General features: G+C 38.1%; 1 protein-coding gene across 1 annotated transcript in view; it reads left to right on the forward strand.

Annotated features, from left to right (window-relative positions):
- The window catches only part of pax1a (paired box 1a), a 3,874-nt gene extending 3,359 nt beyond the window's left edge, over positions 1-515 (forward strand). The window contains exon 5 of the mRNA XM_037695406.1: positions 70-515. Coding sequence (XP_037551334.1) covers positions 70-161 — 92 coding nt within the window. The 3' untranslated portion in view covers positions 162-515. The remainder of the gene's footprint in view (positions 1-69) is intronic.
- The last annotated feature ends 18,927 nt before the right edge of the window (positions 516-19,442 follow it).

Raw genomic sequence — 19,442 nt, forward strand, 5'->3', positions numbered from 1 at the left:
TATATATATATATATATATATATACACAAGTATGTAAATAAGCATTTTTGCCTGATTGTTTCCTGACAGGAGACAGAAAACCTCCCAGCCCCCTGAGCAAACAGCAGCATGAAGACTTGAACAGTGTGCACGGACTCAGCCTCACTACCTCATCATCCTAACCAGGACTTATCAGCCCTTAATGCCCAGACACATTTAACAGAACTCATTTCAACAGCTCCAACAGTAAGTGTGTTCACCAACAGCTGGTTTGGGAGTCAAACACGGCCGCTCCAGCTCAGATGGGTCTTCATGGCCTTTTGAATGTAAGCTGGTTTCCCCTCCTCACACATGGATCATGGTTGCTTTTATTCTTTAAATAAGTCATGTTCTTAACTAATGAGGGCTGCGAGATTTAAAGTTATAACAATAAAAGTACTTTTTAATTTAATTTTATTTTTTTAAAGGATCCGCTCATTGTTTTCTTATAAAGCCAGATCATGTTTTCCTTTTATTAAATAATCTGAATTTGTGGCCGCGGTCTACACGAACAAAAATGATAAATTGTCAAAATGTAAAAATAAATATAAATATATGCCGAATCTTTAATTATATATTTTTATAATTTCATTGTAAATATATAAATAAAAATAAAGGCTGTGTTTGATGCCACCTGTTGTTCCAGCTTCATTGATCCAAATACAGAGAGGTTCAGAATAATAAGAAAAAATCAAAGAAAAGAGGTTTTTCTTGTGGATTTATTTATATTTATATGGGATTTTTACAGCGTTGGATTTTTAAATAAGAACTTTGGCCACGTTACAGGTGAAGGACACTTAGTTTTGCCTTATTGAGACTAAAAGCTCTCTTCATATGAAAGCATTTCTTATTTGAACCCTAATGTCGATAACTATTAGTGGAGCATTTAGTGGGAAATGTAATTTTGTTTACTCGGCCATGGAGGCTGGGCGCCTCTGCTGATGCTATCTGGGCTGTAATTGATCCCCGGCGTGATGGCGATCTGATCGTACACCTTGATCAACAAGAGAGCAGCTAACAGTCAGGATTCTGCTGAGAAATGGGGGATTTTCCCATGCAGGCCCACAGCTCTGCCCTCCATGTCTCTCTGTAAACTGTTTATTCCTGTTGCCTGTTTGTGCAGAGAACAGCTCCACAGGTTGAGCTGTGCGTTGCTCAACGCTGATGCTTCTGAGTCGAACATCTATTCTCCTCATCTAACCCAATTTAATAACGTTTTAAACGCTAATATCTTGCTTTGATATGCTGCAAAATAATATTTTATATTGAGTTTTAAAGCTTTACATTTAAAAGTCACACAAAGTGTACTTTTTAACTTTAGTGCAGATTTGTGTAAAATAAATCAGAATTTCTAAATATTATTTTAGCAATTACTATGCAACCTAAAAGCTAGCTTTTATATATAAAAAAGAAGTAATGTGACGTTATGAGTGAACAAAATGGAATTCTGTGTGCAGCTTCTTGGTGCAGGATAGAGCAGTCAGTGAAAACCTGTGACACAGTTGGTTTGATGACAAGCCTCTTTAGTTCTGGCTGAGTAAAAACAACATTTTCCATCGGTTTTCAATAGTAATTATACATTTAAAGGCAGTATCTTGTATGTCATCTCTGTTACCGCTCAGGTGCTGGTTTTAGTGCAGCTTTAAATGCTGACCCTCACTTTTAGGTCAGCTTGAATGAAAACGTCGACTTGTATGTCTCAAAATGTGATCTGCGTTTTTGACAAAGTTCAAGAAGTATTAATTCAGTTTATAGTGTGAATTAAATGTAAGACGCAATTAACTGTTTTAAGGGAGTAAAATCTGTGGTCACCAGGTGAGATAATTTTGAACGTTGTTAATAAATTATATACAAGTTTTATTGTTTTACACTTCACAATTAAAAAAAATGTTATAATGAGTCTTGCAGTTTTCCTAAAGTTATGCAACGCTTACAAACTGGTTTAATGTTGTGAGTTTTATTTTTTCTCTGCTGAATAATTAGAAGTTATTATAGAACCCAAAAAGTGTTATCATTTAAATTATACAAGCAGATTTCATGAAATGCTTTCATCTGGACTAATAATTTTCTTTTCAGTAGGACAGTATAAAAATAATATAGTAGTTCTCTTTTTAAAAAAAGCACAAATACAAAGCTTTAAGGAGCTTTAAAGACTGCCAGCTTTCTAAAATATTGCATTAATGTACCTGCGAGCCACAAGATCAGCTCAGACTGAAAGCTTTTGTTTATATGGGTTTAAGATTTAAAAAAATATTCAAAGAAAAGAACAGATTTAGGTCAAAAGCATTAAAATTGTAAATAAATAAATAAAATCAGAGGTCTTTGGGGTAAAATTGGCAGAAGCAGACTTCTTCTATTGCTGGAAACTCCCAAGTGAGGCAGTATATCCAAACATTAAGATGGCCTTTGGATACACACGCTCCCTGACTGGAGTCGTTCATGTTTTTCCCGGATGCCACTTGGGGTTCGGAAAACACTCCTTCATGGTGGTGGGGTTACTTCCTGCGAGACCTACGGTCATCAATCAGGGGAGCAAGTGATACCCCCCACGGCGTCTTCAGCAGGCGCTGTGCGCTCAAAGGGCAGCAGGTGGGCCACTCTCGGATGCTTTTAGGAATTGACGCAGAGCATAAAAACACATTTTTCGAATAAATAACAATTTAAGTACCAGAAAGGCCTTTTGTTTGTTGTTTTTGTTTTATTACTGAATACCACATTTTCAGACTTCATGAATTTTCTTCCAAGGATGACATTTCTTAAGCCACTTTTGTATCATAATTATTTCCTTTGGGGTCACACATTTTTGGAAATTATTGGACCAAGGTTTATCATCAGAAAGCTTTACAATTAGTTGATTACTTTGTAATATTTGTTTTTTTAATACACAAATTCTTTGATCATTGTGTGAAACAATGCTTAAAAACTCAAATTATTCTAAAGTGCAGATGCTCAAACTAGAATATTAGTTTTCTGACTTATATTCTTTAGAGTGTTTCATAAGACAGTTTGACTTGAAACGGTTCAACAACTTGGAAAGACAGACTGAAAACTTGGCCTCCTTCATCCTAATGGATATGATACTAAGCACTATTAATATTTCATGGCACAGTGAAATGATGACAGAGATTCCTTAAAATGCAAGAACAGGCGCTTGGATCTTCAACTACATTCCGTCACTGTCTGTCTTACGTACGAGAGGGATTGAGTGTTCTTAAGGGACCAACGTTTAGTTAATGTGTTCGACACTTTGCTAGGTACAGTATGATTTAAAGCAATTTACATTATCTCTTACTATGTGTGTGTAAAGAGAAGAAACTACCTCAGGCTGGTCGGGACTCATTCATTCATTCACTCATCACTCTGTCTTTGCACGCCTCTAAGTCAACAAGACAGCATCACTGGCGACATGGAAAACCAGACAGGTCTGGGAACAAACATGCATGAAAGATACACCAGAGTCTTTTCTTGAGAAAAAAAAGAGAGTGGCAAGTTGGCCAAGTGTCAAACTTTAAAGAAAAAAGGCCATTGTCAGCACTCGTAGTCATGTCTGAAGTTTCAAATGAATTGACGTGCCATAAAAAAAGCATGGCGCAAGCGAACAGGCACAATGCTCCAACATGAGCAAACCCCACTCTTTGACATGGATGGTATGATTTTAGACAAGCTTGTGCAGAAACCATCATGAGTTACAAATGCTCCCGTCTGCCAGCCTAATGGTGCACAGTTTGACAGAACAGAATGAAGTCAGAGATAAGAACTTTCTGCGCCGAAAAGGAATTAAAACAGAAAATTCAGAGCTGCACCTAAAACTGAAGGACCAAAGCAGCAGCTCTGTAACTCCTGCAATTCAATCACCACTGACTTTTTTTTTTTTTTTTTCCGCTGACTGTCCGCAGGATTTCCAAGCAGGCAGAGTTACAAACTCTGAAGTCTAGAGGATGATAAATGTCTCCCTCCCATGTTCTTACTTGCTCTACCCGCTCACCACATCAACCAGATGGTCTGAAAGCAAAAGGGACAGAGACATGATGATGACATTTGGCTTTCTAAATGAAAACGTATCATTTAACTTTTTCTCCTGGGAGATTGTGCCGCCGCTTTTGCTCCTCTGAGGATCCAGCAGCAATGTAAAGAATAACCACAGGATCATGTAGAATTGAAGAGCCCAGTTCTGATTATAATATACAGATGACTAAAAGAGCATGAAATTAGTTTTGCAAACACAATAAATTTTCCTGACTGAAAGCACAGCAATGATAAAAAGGCAAAAAAAAAATTGTAAAGCTGGACGGTTTTGAGCTTTTTTTGTGTCTTGCCAGTAATTGCTATGTAAATATCAACATCCAAGGAAAGTTTGCTGTTTTTTTTTTTTCACCAGAGCTTTAAAACACAGAAAAATGTGTAAGGGTTTCATAGTAGAACTCTATTTTAGTCACAAAAAGAGACAGTCCTCGGTGAAGAAGAATCCTCTAATTTGTGGAAACTTATTTAAAGTGTGCTCACACACTGTGCTAAACGTTGCCACACACATGCTGCGTGCTACCAGCAAACAAAAAAAAGCTTTTGGTTCAAACTGTTATTAGGTGATAATAAGATGATGACTTTTCTCTTCAAAAATGTGCATGGTAAACCAAACTACTGTCGGTCCGTGGAGGAAAATCCTCAAATGCAAAAAACTAGATGTTCTGTGTTTGGGCAGAAGCTAAAAAAAATAAAGTTAGGCAACATGAGGTTTTACTTTGTATTAATCTGCAGATTGTTTTGATATAAGGTGTTTAGATTCAGTTACTGTGGACAAATCAAACTAAAAAGCAATACGATTTGTCAAATTTAAAGCACTGAAAGAGTCCATCTCTCAATACTTTGTGATTTCCTTACCTTATTTGCTGCCCAATCATTCCAGCTAAAAAAAATGAAAGCTTTCACGAGGCTTTGCTGTTTTACAAAATACTAAATGATTTCTCTAAATATCTTGCTTCAAGCAAATATTATTCAGAGAAGGGTAAACGTTGAACCTGGTGGGAACTATTTTCAGCTGTGGATGAATACACTGTTTGTGCCCAGGTGAGTATTTATGGCATTAGGAAGGTGTGAGTAAAGTCATGGGTGTGTGGCAATAAAATCCAATAATCATGATCAATAATGTGTGACTTGTTATAAAATGATTATTCTTGGAAGATAATAAAAGACAGAACTGATTGTAGGAACAGCCAATTGTTAAAAATAAAAAATCCCCATTTTCTACAAAAAATTATAATTTGCCATGAATTACATTAAAAAAAAATCTGATCAAAATGTACAAAACTTCAAAATCAACTCTTTCACATTTAGTGTTGTTAAAGTAAAGGCTAACTTTGAACTCTATTCTCTTGCGTGACATATTTCTGTTTCCTTCTTCCTGCTGAATCCACAACCGCTCCTGTTGTCTTTGGGTTGTTTTTTTTTTTTTTCAAATGACTGTGATGTCACTCGGTTCACTTTGCGTAGCTGCACTCTCCTCCCAGTGGAGTGGCTATGTCAGACCCTTCATTCAGTTCTGAACTCGTGTTTTCGCCATGCCAAATTAGCAGCCACCCTTTGGGTCAATGCGGAGTGCGAGTGCCGGGCTGGGTGAGGCGCGTTTGAGTGCGAAGCACCAATAACAGCAGCATGCATGCTTCTCCACAACTGGCTGCACATCGTGTTCTTCAAAGGGCCTCTTTTCTTCCTCGTTGCGTTGTTTTAGAGCTGACTGCGTGACACGGTGCGAGGGCCTTCGTGTTCACGAACGCACCAATCGTCAGTGTTGGTTGTTTAAACCTAACGGTACTGTCAATAAGTGAAAGGTCAGACAGTTATGTCTGTGTTGTATTTATTCCCAGATATTGCACAAGTCGAGAGGTCAGTGTATATTTGTGTTGATGTTGATGCGAGCCTGTCTTGGTGATCCGCCAACAAGTTCCTTAAAATCAGTCAGGTGATAGGGGTTGGCAGTTCTTTCTGGCGCCGCCGTTGCAAATGCTCAGGGAGTGGCAGCAGCCACACAAGGTCAAAAGGCTGATTAATGACTGTCGTTGTTGTTTACATTGCACCTTTTGTTGCACTATCTCTTACGCTCACTCCACGGTGACAGCTTTTGTTCCAGCTTGTCATGTACACAGAAAGTATTCAACAGATTCTGCGTGTACCAGACCAGTACCCAGGAGCTTGTGTGCTCTGCTCGCTGTTATCTCATCTGAGCACAGGTGATGAGCCTGTGGGTGGCTTTTGCAAAACATGTACGCACAAACACAACAAGGCGGTCGGACAAATGAAATGCCATGCAGTCCAATGAGAACAGACTAAAATGCAGTCCAGATTCATAAGAGCCCTGTCAGAACAACACAAACACCTTCAAGTGTTATAGTAAAATAGGATTGTTGTCTTTAATTTAACGTTTAATCTATTAAGTGTTGCCAAAACATGAAAGTCGTATAGTTGTGTGGTCTTGTCCAATAGTAAATATCTCACAGGAAAGTAATATCTTTTGCTTTGAGTGTCTTTTTTCATGGGAAAATGAAAACGAAAAGCGCCACCTTTAACATGACGCAGATAGCAGCACTCTGCCAGTTCCACCTGAGACACACAAAGGCCGAGTGTCGCGCTGATGGAGGAAGTGCTTGTCTTCTCCTCCTGTTTGCAGTGGTGCGAGCATGAAGAGGATGTCTCTGTTCACGGTGGGGTTATTCCCTTACTGAATTAACAAGCTGTTCACCAAGACCAGCTGTCTGTCTTTGACACAGGAAAAAAAAGGCTTGTGAGTTTGCATTTAGCAGCCAAGTTAAGGTGATTTAGTTCATTTAACGTATGGACTGGGCATCATGCCTCCATATGTACATTCTTGCATAGATTCCTTGGAAAATAAAAGTAGTTTCTGCAACAAGGAGAGGGAACCAATTAAAAAAACATATAAGTTAAAGAAAGCTGAACGGCTGCTCAGTTCTCTCCATGCAGACACTGGATCCAACCGCTTCCAAATTTTTTAAAGTTTTACACATTGAAATTTTATTAAACACTAAAAAGCACCTACCAGTTTTTTTTTTGTTTTTTTTTTTGTGCATGCCTTGTCTACTTTAACATTATTATTTTTAATTGTCTAAGCTGCATTTATTTGGTTCTGAAACAAGTGAGCCAGCTTTAAAAACAATGTACATGTGCATAAATTCTCCAAATCATTGATTACGCATTCGTCAGAAACTTTGACTGTGAACGTTTCCTCTTACAGCAGATGTCATTCACGTCTAAAGCTGTAAATTCAACCATTGTTCTGGTTTCAACAGCAAAGCAATCATTGCAATCCAAACAGATTGGTCAGGAGAATCTTTCCTTGGTGTTGATATGTTGGTTAAGCTGCTCTGGTCTCATCATTGCAGGTGTTTGCTTCTGTGATACATGTTCTGTTATTACTCTGCAGTGAGAAAAGAGGACATTTCTATTTCATGCATGCATTCTGACAATGTGTTCCGAAGACGACATTCAGGAGGAGGCAAATCGGTTTTTATTAAAAGCAGACCTGGCTCAAAGAGAAATTCACCGCACTGTGGTCAGACTTCAAACCGAATCATTACTCGCCTGTTTTTTTATGTTCATACTGCTGCAAATCTCTGATCCCTCTGAATCTAGCTGGAAAAAAGAAACAGATCGCCGCTGGTTTTATTTCCATTTTTCTACAATGCAGTCTGCTTTTTAACAACATGCACATTACTGATGTTGCACAATGATCTCCCGTTTAGTACAATTTTATTTAACATTGTTTTATTTATGTTAACCACTTGTTGTGTGAATGTTTATGAAGCATTCACACTATTGTGATCCATTTCTGTTCTGTATGTTTTTTGGCATCTTTTTCGCTCCACAATTTTTGTGCTATTTTTAACAAATCGTATAACAAAACGTTCAGCTCGTTCAGAAGAAGCATACAATGACTTTCGGTATTGGAACAACTTTAGCTTTTTGTAATATTTAGCCTTTTCTGCCACTTTTTTCTCATTGGAAATGAATTGAGCTCATTTTGCATCCTTCAGATCTTTAGATCTGTTTACAACTTTTTACTGCTGCTTTCACATTTTGTTCTGCTTCAGCTTTTTTCAGCTTCCTTGTGGAATTTTAAACTTTTTTTCATCTCCTTTCAACTAATTGCAGCTGTTTTTTCAGCTGTTTTGTGACCCTATTAGACTCTTTCTGCTAACTACAAAATTTTTGTGCTTCTTCTAACTACTTTTTGCTAATTTCAGCTTGTTCAGCTTGTTATGCTCCTTATAGCTTATATATGCAAGTTTCAGCTTTTTTGCTATTTCAGCTATCTGTGGTATGCTAATTTGAGCTTTTTCAGCTAATTCCGCATATTGTTGCACTCATTTCAACTTTTTTCAGCTTAGTTCCACAAAAATGTGCTCTCTCCACTTCCTTCTTCTAATTTAAGCTTCTTTCTGCTTGTTTAGCTATTATTCAGCTGTTTTTTTTTCTTATTTCAGCTTATTTCAGATCATTTCCACTTTTTCTGTTTCTTTCAGCTTTTTTGTTGTTGTTGCTAGTTTCAGCTTTTTCTGCTATTTCAGCTACTATTTAACTGTTTTGTGCTAAATTTAGCTTTTTCAGCTAATTCCACATTTTTTTAGCTCTTTTCAGCTCCTTCCACTTCCTTCCTGTAGTTTAAGCTTCTTTTAGCCTTTTCTATTTTTCAGCAATTTTTTTTCTAATTTCATCTCTTTTAGCTAATTTCCTAATGTTTGTGCTCATTTCTGATTTTTTTAAACCAAATTCAGCAAATATGTGCTCTTTCTGCATTCTTCTGCTAACTTAGGCTTATTCTTTCATTTCAGCTACATTTCAGCATGTTTTTAGTTAATTTCAGCTGTTTTTCAGCAAGTTCTTCAGCAATAAGCATTCACACTGCATTTTTGCAGGAAATACAGTTTTTCTAGTTATCATTTGCTGAACTCTGATGTTTAATCCCAGTTTAAAATTCTTAGTAATTTCACTTGTGGATGATTGATGCGGAGCACTCTCAAAAGGGAAGCCTTCTGATCGAACTGAGAAGATAGGATGGATTTCATCATTAGAGTTAATCCATCAACAATGCCAGAGCACTGAATAAAGCCAGAGTAAATGAGTGTGTTTGCACTGTGGTGGAGTAAATATTAGTTTGTCCAGATAATGCGACGGGCTGCTGAGGGTTGCCACATTGCTTAAGTTACACCAGCCTCTGTTCTTTTCTGCCCAGAGAATGGCTCCTCGCTCTTTCTTCTTCTTGAAAGCAAAACATTGGTAGCGGTCTCAAGTGGCTGAAAGTTTTAGTTGATAATCCGGTCTGTCAGTCAGGAAGACAATAAGATTAATGGTAGGGAAACTCCTATCTGGCAAACATCCTGCACAATTAAAACAGATAACTTTGTTTGAGAAATAATTCTTAAATAAAGAACTGAAAGAGAAATTGCTCCTTTATGCCGCTGGAAACTGGATTATGTTATTTTTAAGGGTAATGAAACTGAATGAAAATAAATATGCAGTAAACACTGTTGGCCCAGTTTTTTTGGTTTGTTTGTTTTTGTATTTCTAGAGATCAAATTGAAAATATTACAGTTTTACAAAGCAATATACTTACCATCTATATTACAATCAACATGATCAACGAGAGAACAGATATTTGAAATGTTAATAAATAATCTAAACTAGTCAAGAGGGACAAGGGAGCCCTCTGCTGCTGAGTCCTGCTGCTTAGTTGGAAACACTACAGCTGCTCTAAAATGAACACAAAAAAATATTTAAATGAATCTACAAAACAGAAAATAAATCCAAAAGATAGATTGAATGTATATGAGGCAAACAAATTAGATCATCTTTAAAAATGGAGCCATTTTTCCCCTCAATAAGCCACCATTCTCCAAAGCAGGAGCTGCTGCATGAATACTTCTTAACACTTTAAGTTGCAAGATGCACATTAATGTTCAGTGATAGAAAATATACAATGTAGACACAAAGTCCTTACTGATAAAAGCAGCTTTAGGCTAAAAGGAGTCAAAAGTGGAGCAGAGTATGACTAATTCCTCGAAGCTGCAGCCTTGATCTTTTGTTGTATCTCCAAGGTATTTTAAGTTTATTTGTTATGGGACACTGGGCAGTTTTATATGCCTGTTACCATATGAGTGCAAACTCATTACTGTAACATCTAAGGAGCCAAAAAGGATACATGTTTAGTTGTCCAGAATGAGAGGGGACTTAGATAATTCACTGAGCCAGTCGAAGACGTTACCCAATGATCTCGCCTCGATGACTGCCCCTGAAAACCCAGCTCTCACCTCAGAATCAACGATAATCATCTTTTAATGAATAGCTGCGTGTGCTCCAAGGAGTGCTGGCTGATAGGAATCATTTTGCAGAGGTTCAGCTCTCAATAACAATCAGGGAATTCCATCTTAAACATTTGGATGTCCTCCACAATGCCACACACTCTGAGATTGTTCTTGCAGTGGACCTACACCAAAATAAAACTTGGCATGGGCGACACATTCTTGCCCAATTCAACAGCTCCAAGTCTGAATGACACCCCCCACACACACACACACACACACACGCAGCTCCCCACCCAGCTCCAGGATCTATTTGCTGATGTGAACGCTGACTCTTTGTTGGTGCGTTCTGATCTCAGGAGGTGATACCGAGCAGCTAACCGCTTTATAAAAAGGTGGGATGACAAGGCCAGGGAATGGAGGCACATGCACAGCTCCCTGTGAGTGCGTCTGAAAGGCCCAAATTGAGCCATTTTCCCCATTCCCCAGGGAGAGTCCTTATCACCTGCAAGATCCAGAGTAGACTGTGTATAATTTGCAAAATACTATGCTGATACTGCAAATGAGGTTTAATAGCTGCTCGGGCCCTGTTAAGCCTCATAATGTACGTTTATAAGCTTTGATAGTCAGTAGCAGAGACATTCTCTTAAACAAACACAGCAACGTGCAGGAGAAAAGTCAAGGCATCAGTCAGTGGGTGTCTGCTGTCATAGATGACTGATACATGCAGGATTACTCATCGTGTCCTGTCAAAGCAATTAGACATGAACAACCCGAGTAAACTTCTCAGTATTTTCTTCTTGCCTTTGGCTAGATGAGAACTATAATTTTTCAAGGATCAGTCTGACAGATTGTCAACCGTAATATGGCGTGTTGTAACACCCCGGGCACTGTTTGCTAATTTCTAACCCAACCTGAACCTTAAAAAGGATGTAGTAAATTGTGACTTATTACTGCAATCACTGCCGATTCTGTCAGCGCCGCAATCAATCACGTCAGCAAATCTACCTTGAGCTTCTATGATTTTAAGAGGATCTGCACATGTTAGTATAAATAAAATTAAAAGATTAGATTGCAGGGGTATTTACAGTTTACAGCTAGTTTGAGACGGATTTGTCAGCAGTTTTGCTCAAGATGACTAGTTTGTGTCGATGCATAAGTCCCGTGTTTCTTAATAATTTTATCGGTGCATATGAGAACACAGGTTTGATATTCGAAAATGTTAATATATTATGTCTTTATCTGCTTTTGCAAACACATCTGTGGCTATTACTGTTGTCTTTTGAGGTCAATGAGATGCACACATCAGGCCATTTTTTATCTAAATCTTTGACCATTGGCATCACCTGCAAGAAAACATTTTATCCTGAAAATGCAAGAAAAGCAAAAGGAGTACTCTAATGGGAAACGTTTGGAGATTATTTAGCCAGAAGGTTTTCTTTCTGTTAATCTGCATGTACTTCAAAACACGGTATTCCTTTCCTCTTGTTTCACCAAATGCAATGGCAATATTAAGCACCTCACACATCCCTGCAAGACTGGCTTATCTGAGTAAAGAAAAGATAAAGAAGGAGATGAGATGTGACTGAGGGAAGAGCATTACCGGTACTGACAGGTGCTGGCCTGCCCCATGAGGAACAGCTTACTCACCTCAACCTGCAGCTAATGAGTTTTGTTCAAGTCAAAAGATTAGAGTTGCGTCTTATTTAATCACTAAATGGAAACGTTTCAGAATCAAGCAGCTCGTTTTTTTTTTATGTTTTGCTTTAATGGGTTTAAAAATGATGATGCAAGATACAATCAGAGGCAGATTTTTCATTCAGAATGAAACACCTCAAGACCGGAGATGGACCTGAGCAAACACATTCCCATCCGCTAGTGAAAATGGATACGCTGTTGACCTGTCCCGCCACACAAAAGCCGTTCCCAGTGCTCAGGTGAGTAACCTGAAATCTCTTAGTTAAATATTGTGAGTGTCCCTCCTTAGAGAGGGAATCTGTATGTTTACCTTGAGATCCAAGGGATTAGGAGATCAACACTCCATGCAGGTGGGGGGACCCCTACTGCTCAGTTAAAAAAAAAAAAAAAAAGTGCAAAAATCTTAATGTTTTTGCACATTTTCAAACATTTATTTAATTATTTTGCAGTAAAGTTGAAGTTGTTTAGGTGGCTAAAAACAAAATCATTGCAGATAAGTTTTAGGTAACCAAATTACAAAATGCAAATAATTTAATCTCAAATAGGCTTCATACTTTACTGCAAAATGATCTAGTTAACAATAGTTTTTGGCTTGCATTTCCGCGCTGTACAGTGAGACAAATGGGAGTAAAGAGTCTCCTCTGTGGCTAACGCTATGGAGCATTAGCCAAAATGAGAATTAGAGGAAACTTCACCATGTCAGCGAGTCTTCAAATCACTTATTTTCCTCTGCTTGGGGATGGATGTGGTGAAAATGATTGCTGATGATTCTCGAAAATTCTCTAACAGATCCACAGAAAGTGGCTTAGCGTGCTCTGTCATGCGCTAGGCTTGCAACAAGTTGGCAAAACGGTTCATATCAGCTTTTTCAAAATTTCTCATCTAGGATGTGCACTCACATTTTAGTCCTATCAAGAGCAATTATGTAAAACAAGGCTAACAGATATTGTGTTCTGAATACCAGTTTAAGCTGCAGATGCCCTTTAAGCAGGAAGAAACATGCAGTTTTATTCCTAGAGTCGTAATTTTACTCCACCAATACAAAAACTGCTAAATGGGCTTTCTTCAATCTTCACAAATCTGAATGGGCCGTCATCCAACTGATTGTGCCGGGATTGTCCTACATGAGGGCACATTGACTGTGTGCAGTGGAGGGAAGTATCTTAATCTAGGAGACATCCACATGGGTGGTAAGAGGGACACTCAAACAGCATCCACGTTAGCGTTGCATGCTAAAAGTTAAACGAATAAAAAGTTGCATGTCAACTTTTTTTAATCCAATTTTCATACCACTATTTTGTTTTTGTTCTGATGTCCGTAGCTTTAACTCAGCTTCACTATCATTGTGCTTCAGCCCAGCTGCTGATGATGCAGCTGTGCATTAACACTGACCTTGACATCTGTCTTCATGAGGAAGCACAATAGTCAGCCTATTTCCAGCCAGTGACCCCTGCTGCCAGGTTGAAGCAGATGGAAAGTGTCTGCTTTGAGAGGTGGCAGATCGAGGAGGCTTGTTACCACTTATCTCTCCTCCTGATATCATCTTCTCTGCTCCAGTGAGGGATTTTTCTCAAGATGCACAACCTGATTAAACTTGCAAAAAAACAACTCTGAATGCTAAAAAGCCACATAGAGGTGTGAGAGCGCGAGCTCCAACTTTACGCCACACATTTGATCACTTGCAGTTTTTTCTATGAAGAAAATGTTCTTAAAAAATGTAACTTAAGAGTTTTTCTGCATAATAGTACACACTGTTTTTGTCAGATTGAAATTTATGGCCGCACGGTGTCTTATGCTTAAAAATATCTCGCTTTTAGCTTCAAAAGATTTTTGATGTGACGATTTTGATTTAGTGTTTTTCTGTGTTTTCTACTTGCAGTGCAGTACAGTGACCATATGCATCACTCGCATTAGTGGAAACGCACCAAGGCGGTCAGTGTTGTGCTGTAAATTCTTTCCTTTACTCTTGTGGTGAGCTCTTTTTTCCAAGGACATTTTGTCTAATCCACCTCAGCTGCCTTCATTCAGAGCTGGTTAAAGAAGCCTGAGGGACTGGTTTTCATAAAACATAAATATCTGTTAAGAGTCTGGGTATGATCCTCTTTAATAAAATGATGAGTAACATTTCCTTGTTGCCGCTTGCTGCTCTGGTCCTTTCAAAGAAATGACTATTATTGCATTCTGTGAGCAAAGGAGAGCAACAAGAAGGTCCTCGTGAGTGAAACTCGCAGTAATAAAAAGCATACTTTCTCCCTCTCAACACAGCAAGAGTTATTTTTGAAAGATAAAAACACATCTTTGTTATTGAATTTGATCATTTAATTTTTTTTCCATCTGACTCTGGGTTATAGTCATCTCTGTATCTGTGGAAGTCTTCGTTCTCTTATACTTCAATGTAGGAACCCAGCAAAGTTTTAAATATGCTCCAGTGTGTCCAAAACTAATCTGACAGGGTTTTCACCAACATTACATCCTAGCAGCACATCCCTCCAAACCTTATTTATCTTCACATGTTTCTAATCAAGTTTCAAACCCATAAGAAAGAAAAAAAAAATCCTCCTTCTTACTTACAAATCAATTCATGGTCTTTCCTCTCAATGCCTGTCGAATCTGTGAAGCTTCAGTAACAAAGCATTCAGTGTTGCAGCCAAAACAATTATAATCCATGCAGTGCATCATCCTGGGACATGTAAAAATTCAAATAAAAAAATAAAAGGTCAAAGTCACAATGGCTTTCCATCACACTCCAATTTTCTGCTCATGGTTTGTTGAGTGTAAAGCTTCCTTTAGATCTCGTGAAACAGTTAATAAGGTGACATTTTTATGATCTAACATATTAATAATGTGTCAGGTTTATAATATTACAATCGTTAGTAACAATTTGGTTTAGACAAACTGAGAAAACAGTTTTCTGATGTTAAAGGGAAATCTTTGTTGCACACAATACTAAGACTTTTGATTTTTTTTCCTTGAGAAACTCCTGGCTGCACACACATTACCATTTTAACTTAGGAAAACACAAAGCAAGCGCATCTTTTTCAAAATAAGCAAATTGTGTGGCGTTTCCATCAGTCAGGATTCAGATATTTGGATTTGCTTTTTCTTTTAGGCTGACTTGTGTTTTTTTTTTTCCTCTGAAAAAAGGGGAACTGCAGGAAGTTGGGTACAACACTGCTGGGTATTCTAACAGATGGATACTTGGGATGAATCGAGGCTAAGTTTCAGCCAAGGCCTGGATGTGTGTGTTGGACGGCACATTGCATATCTGGAGACCACACAGGTTCCATAAGCATTTCTGAATCTCTCTACTGCCCTTTATCTTTGTCTGAACATCTCCCTTAGGGATCGGGGTCATAAGTTCAATACCAGCAGGGAGCCGGCACAGAATACAGACATGTGGCACTGAGCTGCTAATTATCTTTTCAAATGTGATTAATATTTCAAACGTTTCAGATAATGGGTGGAGATGATTTGCTAAAATAACTATATTTTAAATAAAAAAGTTGGAATTTGAAATTTTCGTTAAAGTTCATTTAGTGAAGCTATTCTGCTGACGCTAAACAAACACATGCCTGCACTCACACAGATGAGCAAAGCCAAAAATATCACCATGTTGCCTTTGGCAGTGGACAATAAAAGAATCAACAAATTATATTTTCTGTAAATGATCACCAGAATCAGCTTCTTGATGTGAAACCTGTTGTCCCCCTCGTTTTCTCTCACCTCTACCTGTGGGAGAAGAAACTCCCCAACTTGTGAGCTCTTTCCCAACAACATTGATCTTATAAGTGAAACAGTGTACAGACAAACAAATTACGTTTGGAGCTGTGTGTTTAAAGGGAGCAGGAGGTATAAATGAGGTGCTGAAGCCTCTCGGTTATAAATGAGTTTGTCACACCGCCACGGTTGGCCATAAATGACCTCACCAGACATGCCGCTGCAGTAAACTAAACTAATAAGAATGTGCAGGAAGGAAAACACTACCTGCAGTGCAGCAAGGCTACCAAAGAGCAAGCTGCTAAAAAGCATAAATCTTACTTTGATAAATCTCAGTGGATGGTTGTCACTTTACACGTGTAGTCAGAGCCAGCAGGTATGAGGTAAAAGGGCACACACTCCGTGCATCCGCACTTATAGAGGCAAAGGCCTGACTCCTGTGAAAAGAGACTTCCATGTGTACTTGTACCTTCTGTGGCCATTTAACCTGGAACAGATGTCATCAATAAATAACAATGACCCATGGAGGCATTCCAGCATGCGATCAAGACCCTTTTTTAAAATATTTTGGAGCATGTTTGGCTTGTCTAGCTGGTCAACACCTGATCAAACTGCAAGGTTTTTAAACATAGACGTGTAAAGCCTCTGTTCATGATATCATACAAGCTGCAGAAACAGTGATACTTTTAAAAACTCTCAGGGTAAAGCAACAGCTTAGCTTACACACACTGCCGGCTCCCCTGGGAGCTGAGTGAGAGTCGCTACAATCTGCCTCTTGTTACAAGGCCTGCTACTAACTTATGACCTGTCGTCTTGCCTTTCTAATCTTTCCACAAACATGTAAGTAAAGAGTTACATGTTCCCTTGTGATTTATTGCAAAATGTCCTCTATTATCCATTCTCTATGTCTGGTTTAACATCATGCAGTGGTTCACACATGAGTCTTGACTTTAACGTAATTTGACAAATTCATCATCTGATTTATTTGATTGGGCATAACGCCGTAGACAAGGTTTGATCAAATAGCTGCAAGTCCTTCATTTCTAAGCAGAGGATTCATTTAACTTCAATTCAGTTTATTTATATAGCACCAAATCACAACAAAGTTGTCTCAGGGCACTTTACAGGAACATTCACATCCATAGAAAAGCCAATTAGTAAAGTTTTCTATCTAAAGAAGCCAGCAGATTCGTTGAATCTTCACTTTGTTGCAGTCTCCCATCCTGAGCAAGCACAATGGCAACAGTGGAAAGGAAAAACTCCCTTTTAACAGGAATAACCTCCAGCAGAACCAGGCTCAGGACAAGCGGCCATCTGCTTTGACCTGCTGGGTTTGAGATGAACAGGAAGAAGAGACAGACAAACACAGAATGTCAGCTCCAGATGTAGGTGCAGCTATACCTGAAACAGTGGTGCGATGTAACTAAGTACAGGTACTTTGTTACTGTACTTAAGTACATTTTTCATGTACTGTATCTGTAGTTTACTTAAGTAGAGTTAAACGTGGGTACTTTAGACTTTTACTCCACTACATTTTACAATAAGTTATCTGAACTTTCTACTAAACTACATTTCTGTAATGCGCTGTGTGCAAGTTACATTCACCTTGCGTTTTTTTATTTATTTGTTCCTTAGTTGGAACGTAACCAATGGTGAGAGGGGAGTTGTTCCAATGAATCACTGGAAAGTGGGCAGGTAACGTTAGACCCACCTTTAAGAGGAGCTGGATCAATGACATATATTCTAGTATATACGTCACTGAGCTGGGCTGGCAGACAACTTTTACTTAAATGTGTTAACTGCAGTTAAAAATGACACATTGGTTTTACTTTGTGTTAAATAAAAACTTTCAAAGGTATAATCATTCCTCTTTCTTATTTTGCTTAATGGCATTTAACTCTGCAGGTCATCCCTGAAATTCTGATGCACAGAATCACAAGTCCAAGTGTGAACGGTGTCACAGAGTAAACACAATAAAAACATGTATTATCTGCAGCATTGTTCATTAAAATATCTCAATACTATTAATGTATTACAGAAAATATATATATATAGGCACACTTAATGATATTGTAGACCATTGCATTAGGTGGTACTTTTACTTTTAATACTTTAAGTATTTTTAAAAGCAAGTACTTATTTACTTTTACTTAAGTAAAAATGTTAATGTGGTACTTTACGTTTACTAGTGTACATTTTTGTCTGTTTATTTGTACTTTTTTATTTGTACTTTTACTTAAGTACAGTATTTGAATACTTTCTCCACCACTGACCTGAAAGACAAAAACACATGTTGAGGATAGAAAAAATAATTACAAATACAAAACAGGTTGAGCAGAGTAAGTAAAGACATTAGCAGAGTGAAGAAATGTGATCAGTTTGTCCTCCAGCAGTCTAAGCCTATAGCAGCATAACTTAGGGACAGCTTAGGAAACGCAAGCCGACCCTAACTATAGGATTTATCAAAAAGGAAAGTCTTAAGTCCAGTCTTTAAACTGGACAATGTGTCAGCCTCACAGACAGAAACTGGAAGTTGATTCTACAAGAGAGGAGCCTGATAACTGACAGATCTTCCTCCCATTCTGATTTTGGAAACTATAGGGACTGCAAGTAAACCTGCAGTCTGAGAACGAAGTGCTCTGTTAGGAAAATATGGATCAGTAAGATCTGTAATATACGATGAAGCTAGGTTGTTGAGAGCTTTGTAGGTTAGAAGTAGGATTTTGAATTATATTCTGGATTTGACAGGGAGCCAATGGAGAGAAACTAAAACTGGAGAGATATGATCTCTCCCACTAACTCCAGTTAAGACTCTGGCAGCAGCATTTTGGATCAACTGAAGACTTTATAAGATAACAAACCATTGCAATAGTCCGGTCCAGATGTGACAAATGCATGAACCAGTTTTTCTGCATCATTTTTAGATGAGATGTTTCTAATTATAGCAATATTACGCAGGATGATTTTAGTTTAAGAATCTGGCATAAGTGCCTGTCAGTATGCATTCTATTAAGCCTTTAATTGCAGATTAGTGGCTGTTAAATTAGCACGGATGAGAAAATTTCATTTTACAGTCTCGCCATCAGTTTTAAAAGTATTTTGCTTCAGGATCTTAGGAGTAACTTTGAAGCCAGCTTCCGTTTGAATGCATGACAGGGTCACTGGGAAGTCCTTAGTGAAGGATGGCTTGTGATGCTCACTGAGCTGCATCTGATAGCCGTCGCAAATGGAGCATTTCAAAGGACACAAACTTCTACATGAAGTAACTTCCACTTCTCTCTTTTTCTTTGCTGGTCGAGCGTGGAGTTAAAGACATGTTCACATGCCATCATACAGTGTCCAGGTTAAATATGGTATGATAATCCATTCAGTATGTAAAGAGTTTATTTTGAGGAGGGACCTAAAATAAACTGGAGCAGTATTTACGGAGAAAATGGCAGCCAAAAATGTGACCTTTTTCCTGGAGATTATGGCTCCCTCATTTATCTTGTATTCTCTTGAGCAAAAAGGAGACAAGGTAACTAATGTGTATGAACATTTTCTCTTTATTGTTGTTAAGCAGTCATTTAAACATAATTTTTGCTTTCTTTTGAACACGTCAATCTGCAACACTCAGATTCCACTCTGTAGAATACGTATTGGTGTGAGCAACAACTTCAATAAAACGCTAAAAATTTCCTGTAAAAATTCTCGATTTATGTG

The sequence above is a fragment of the Nematolebias whitei genome, chromosome 21, assembly GCF_014905685.2.
Source record: "Nematolebias whitei isolate Nwh7 chromosome 21, NemWhi1, whole genome shotgun sequence".
Taxonomy (NCBI): Eukaryota; Metazoa; Chordata; class Actinopteri; order Cyprinodontiformes; family Rivulidae; genus Nematolebias; species Nematolebias whitei.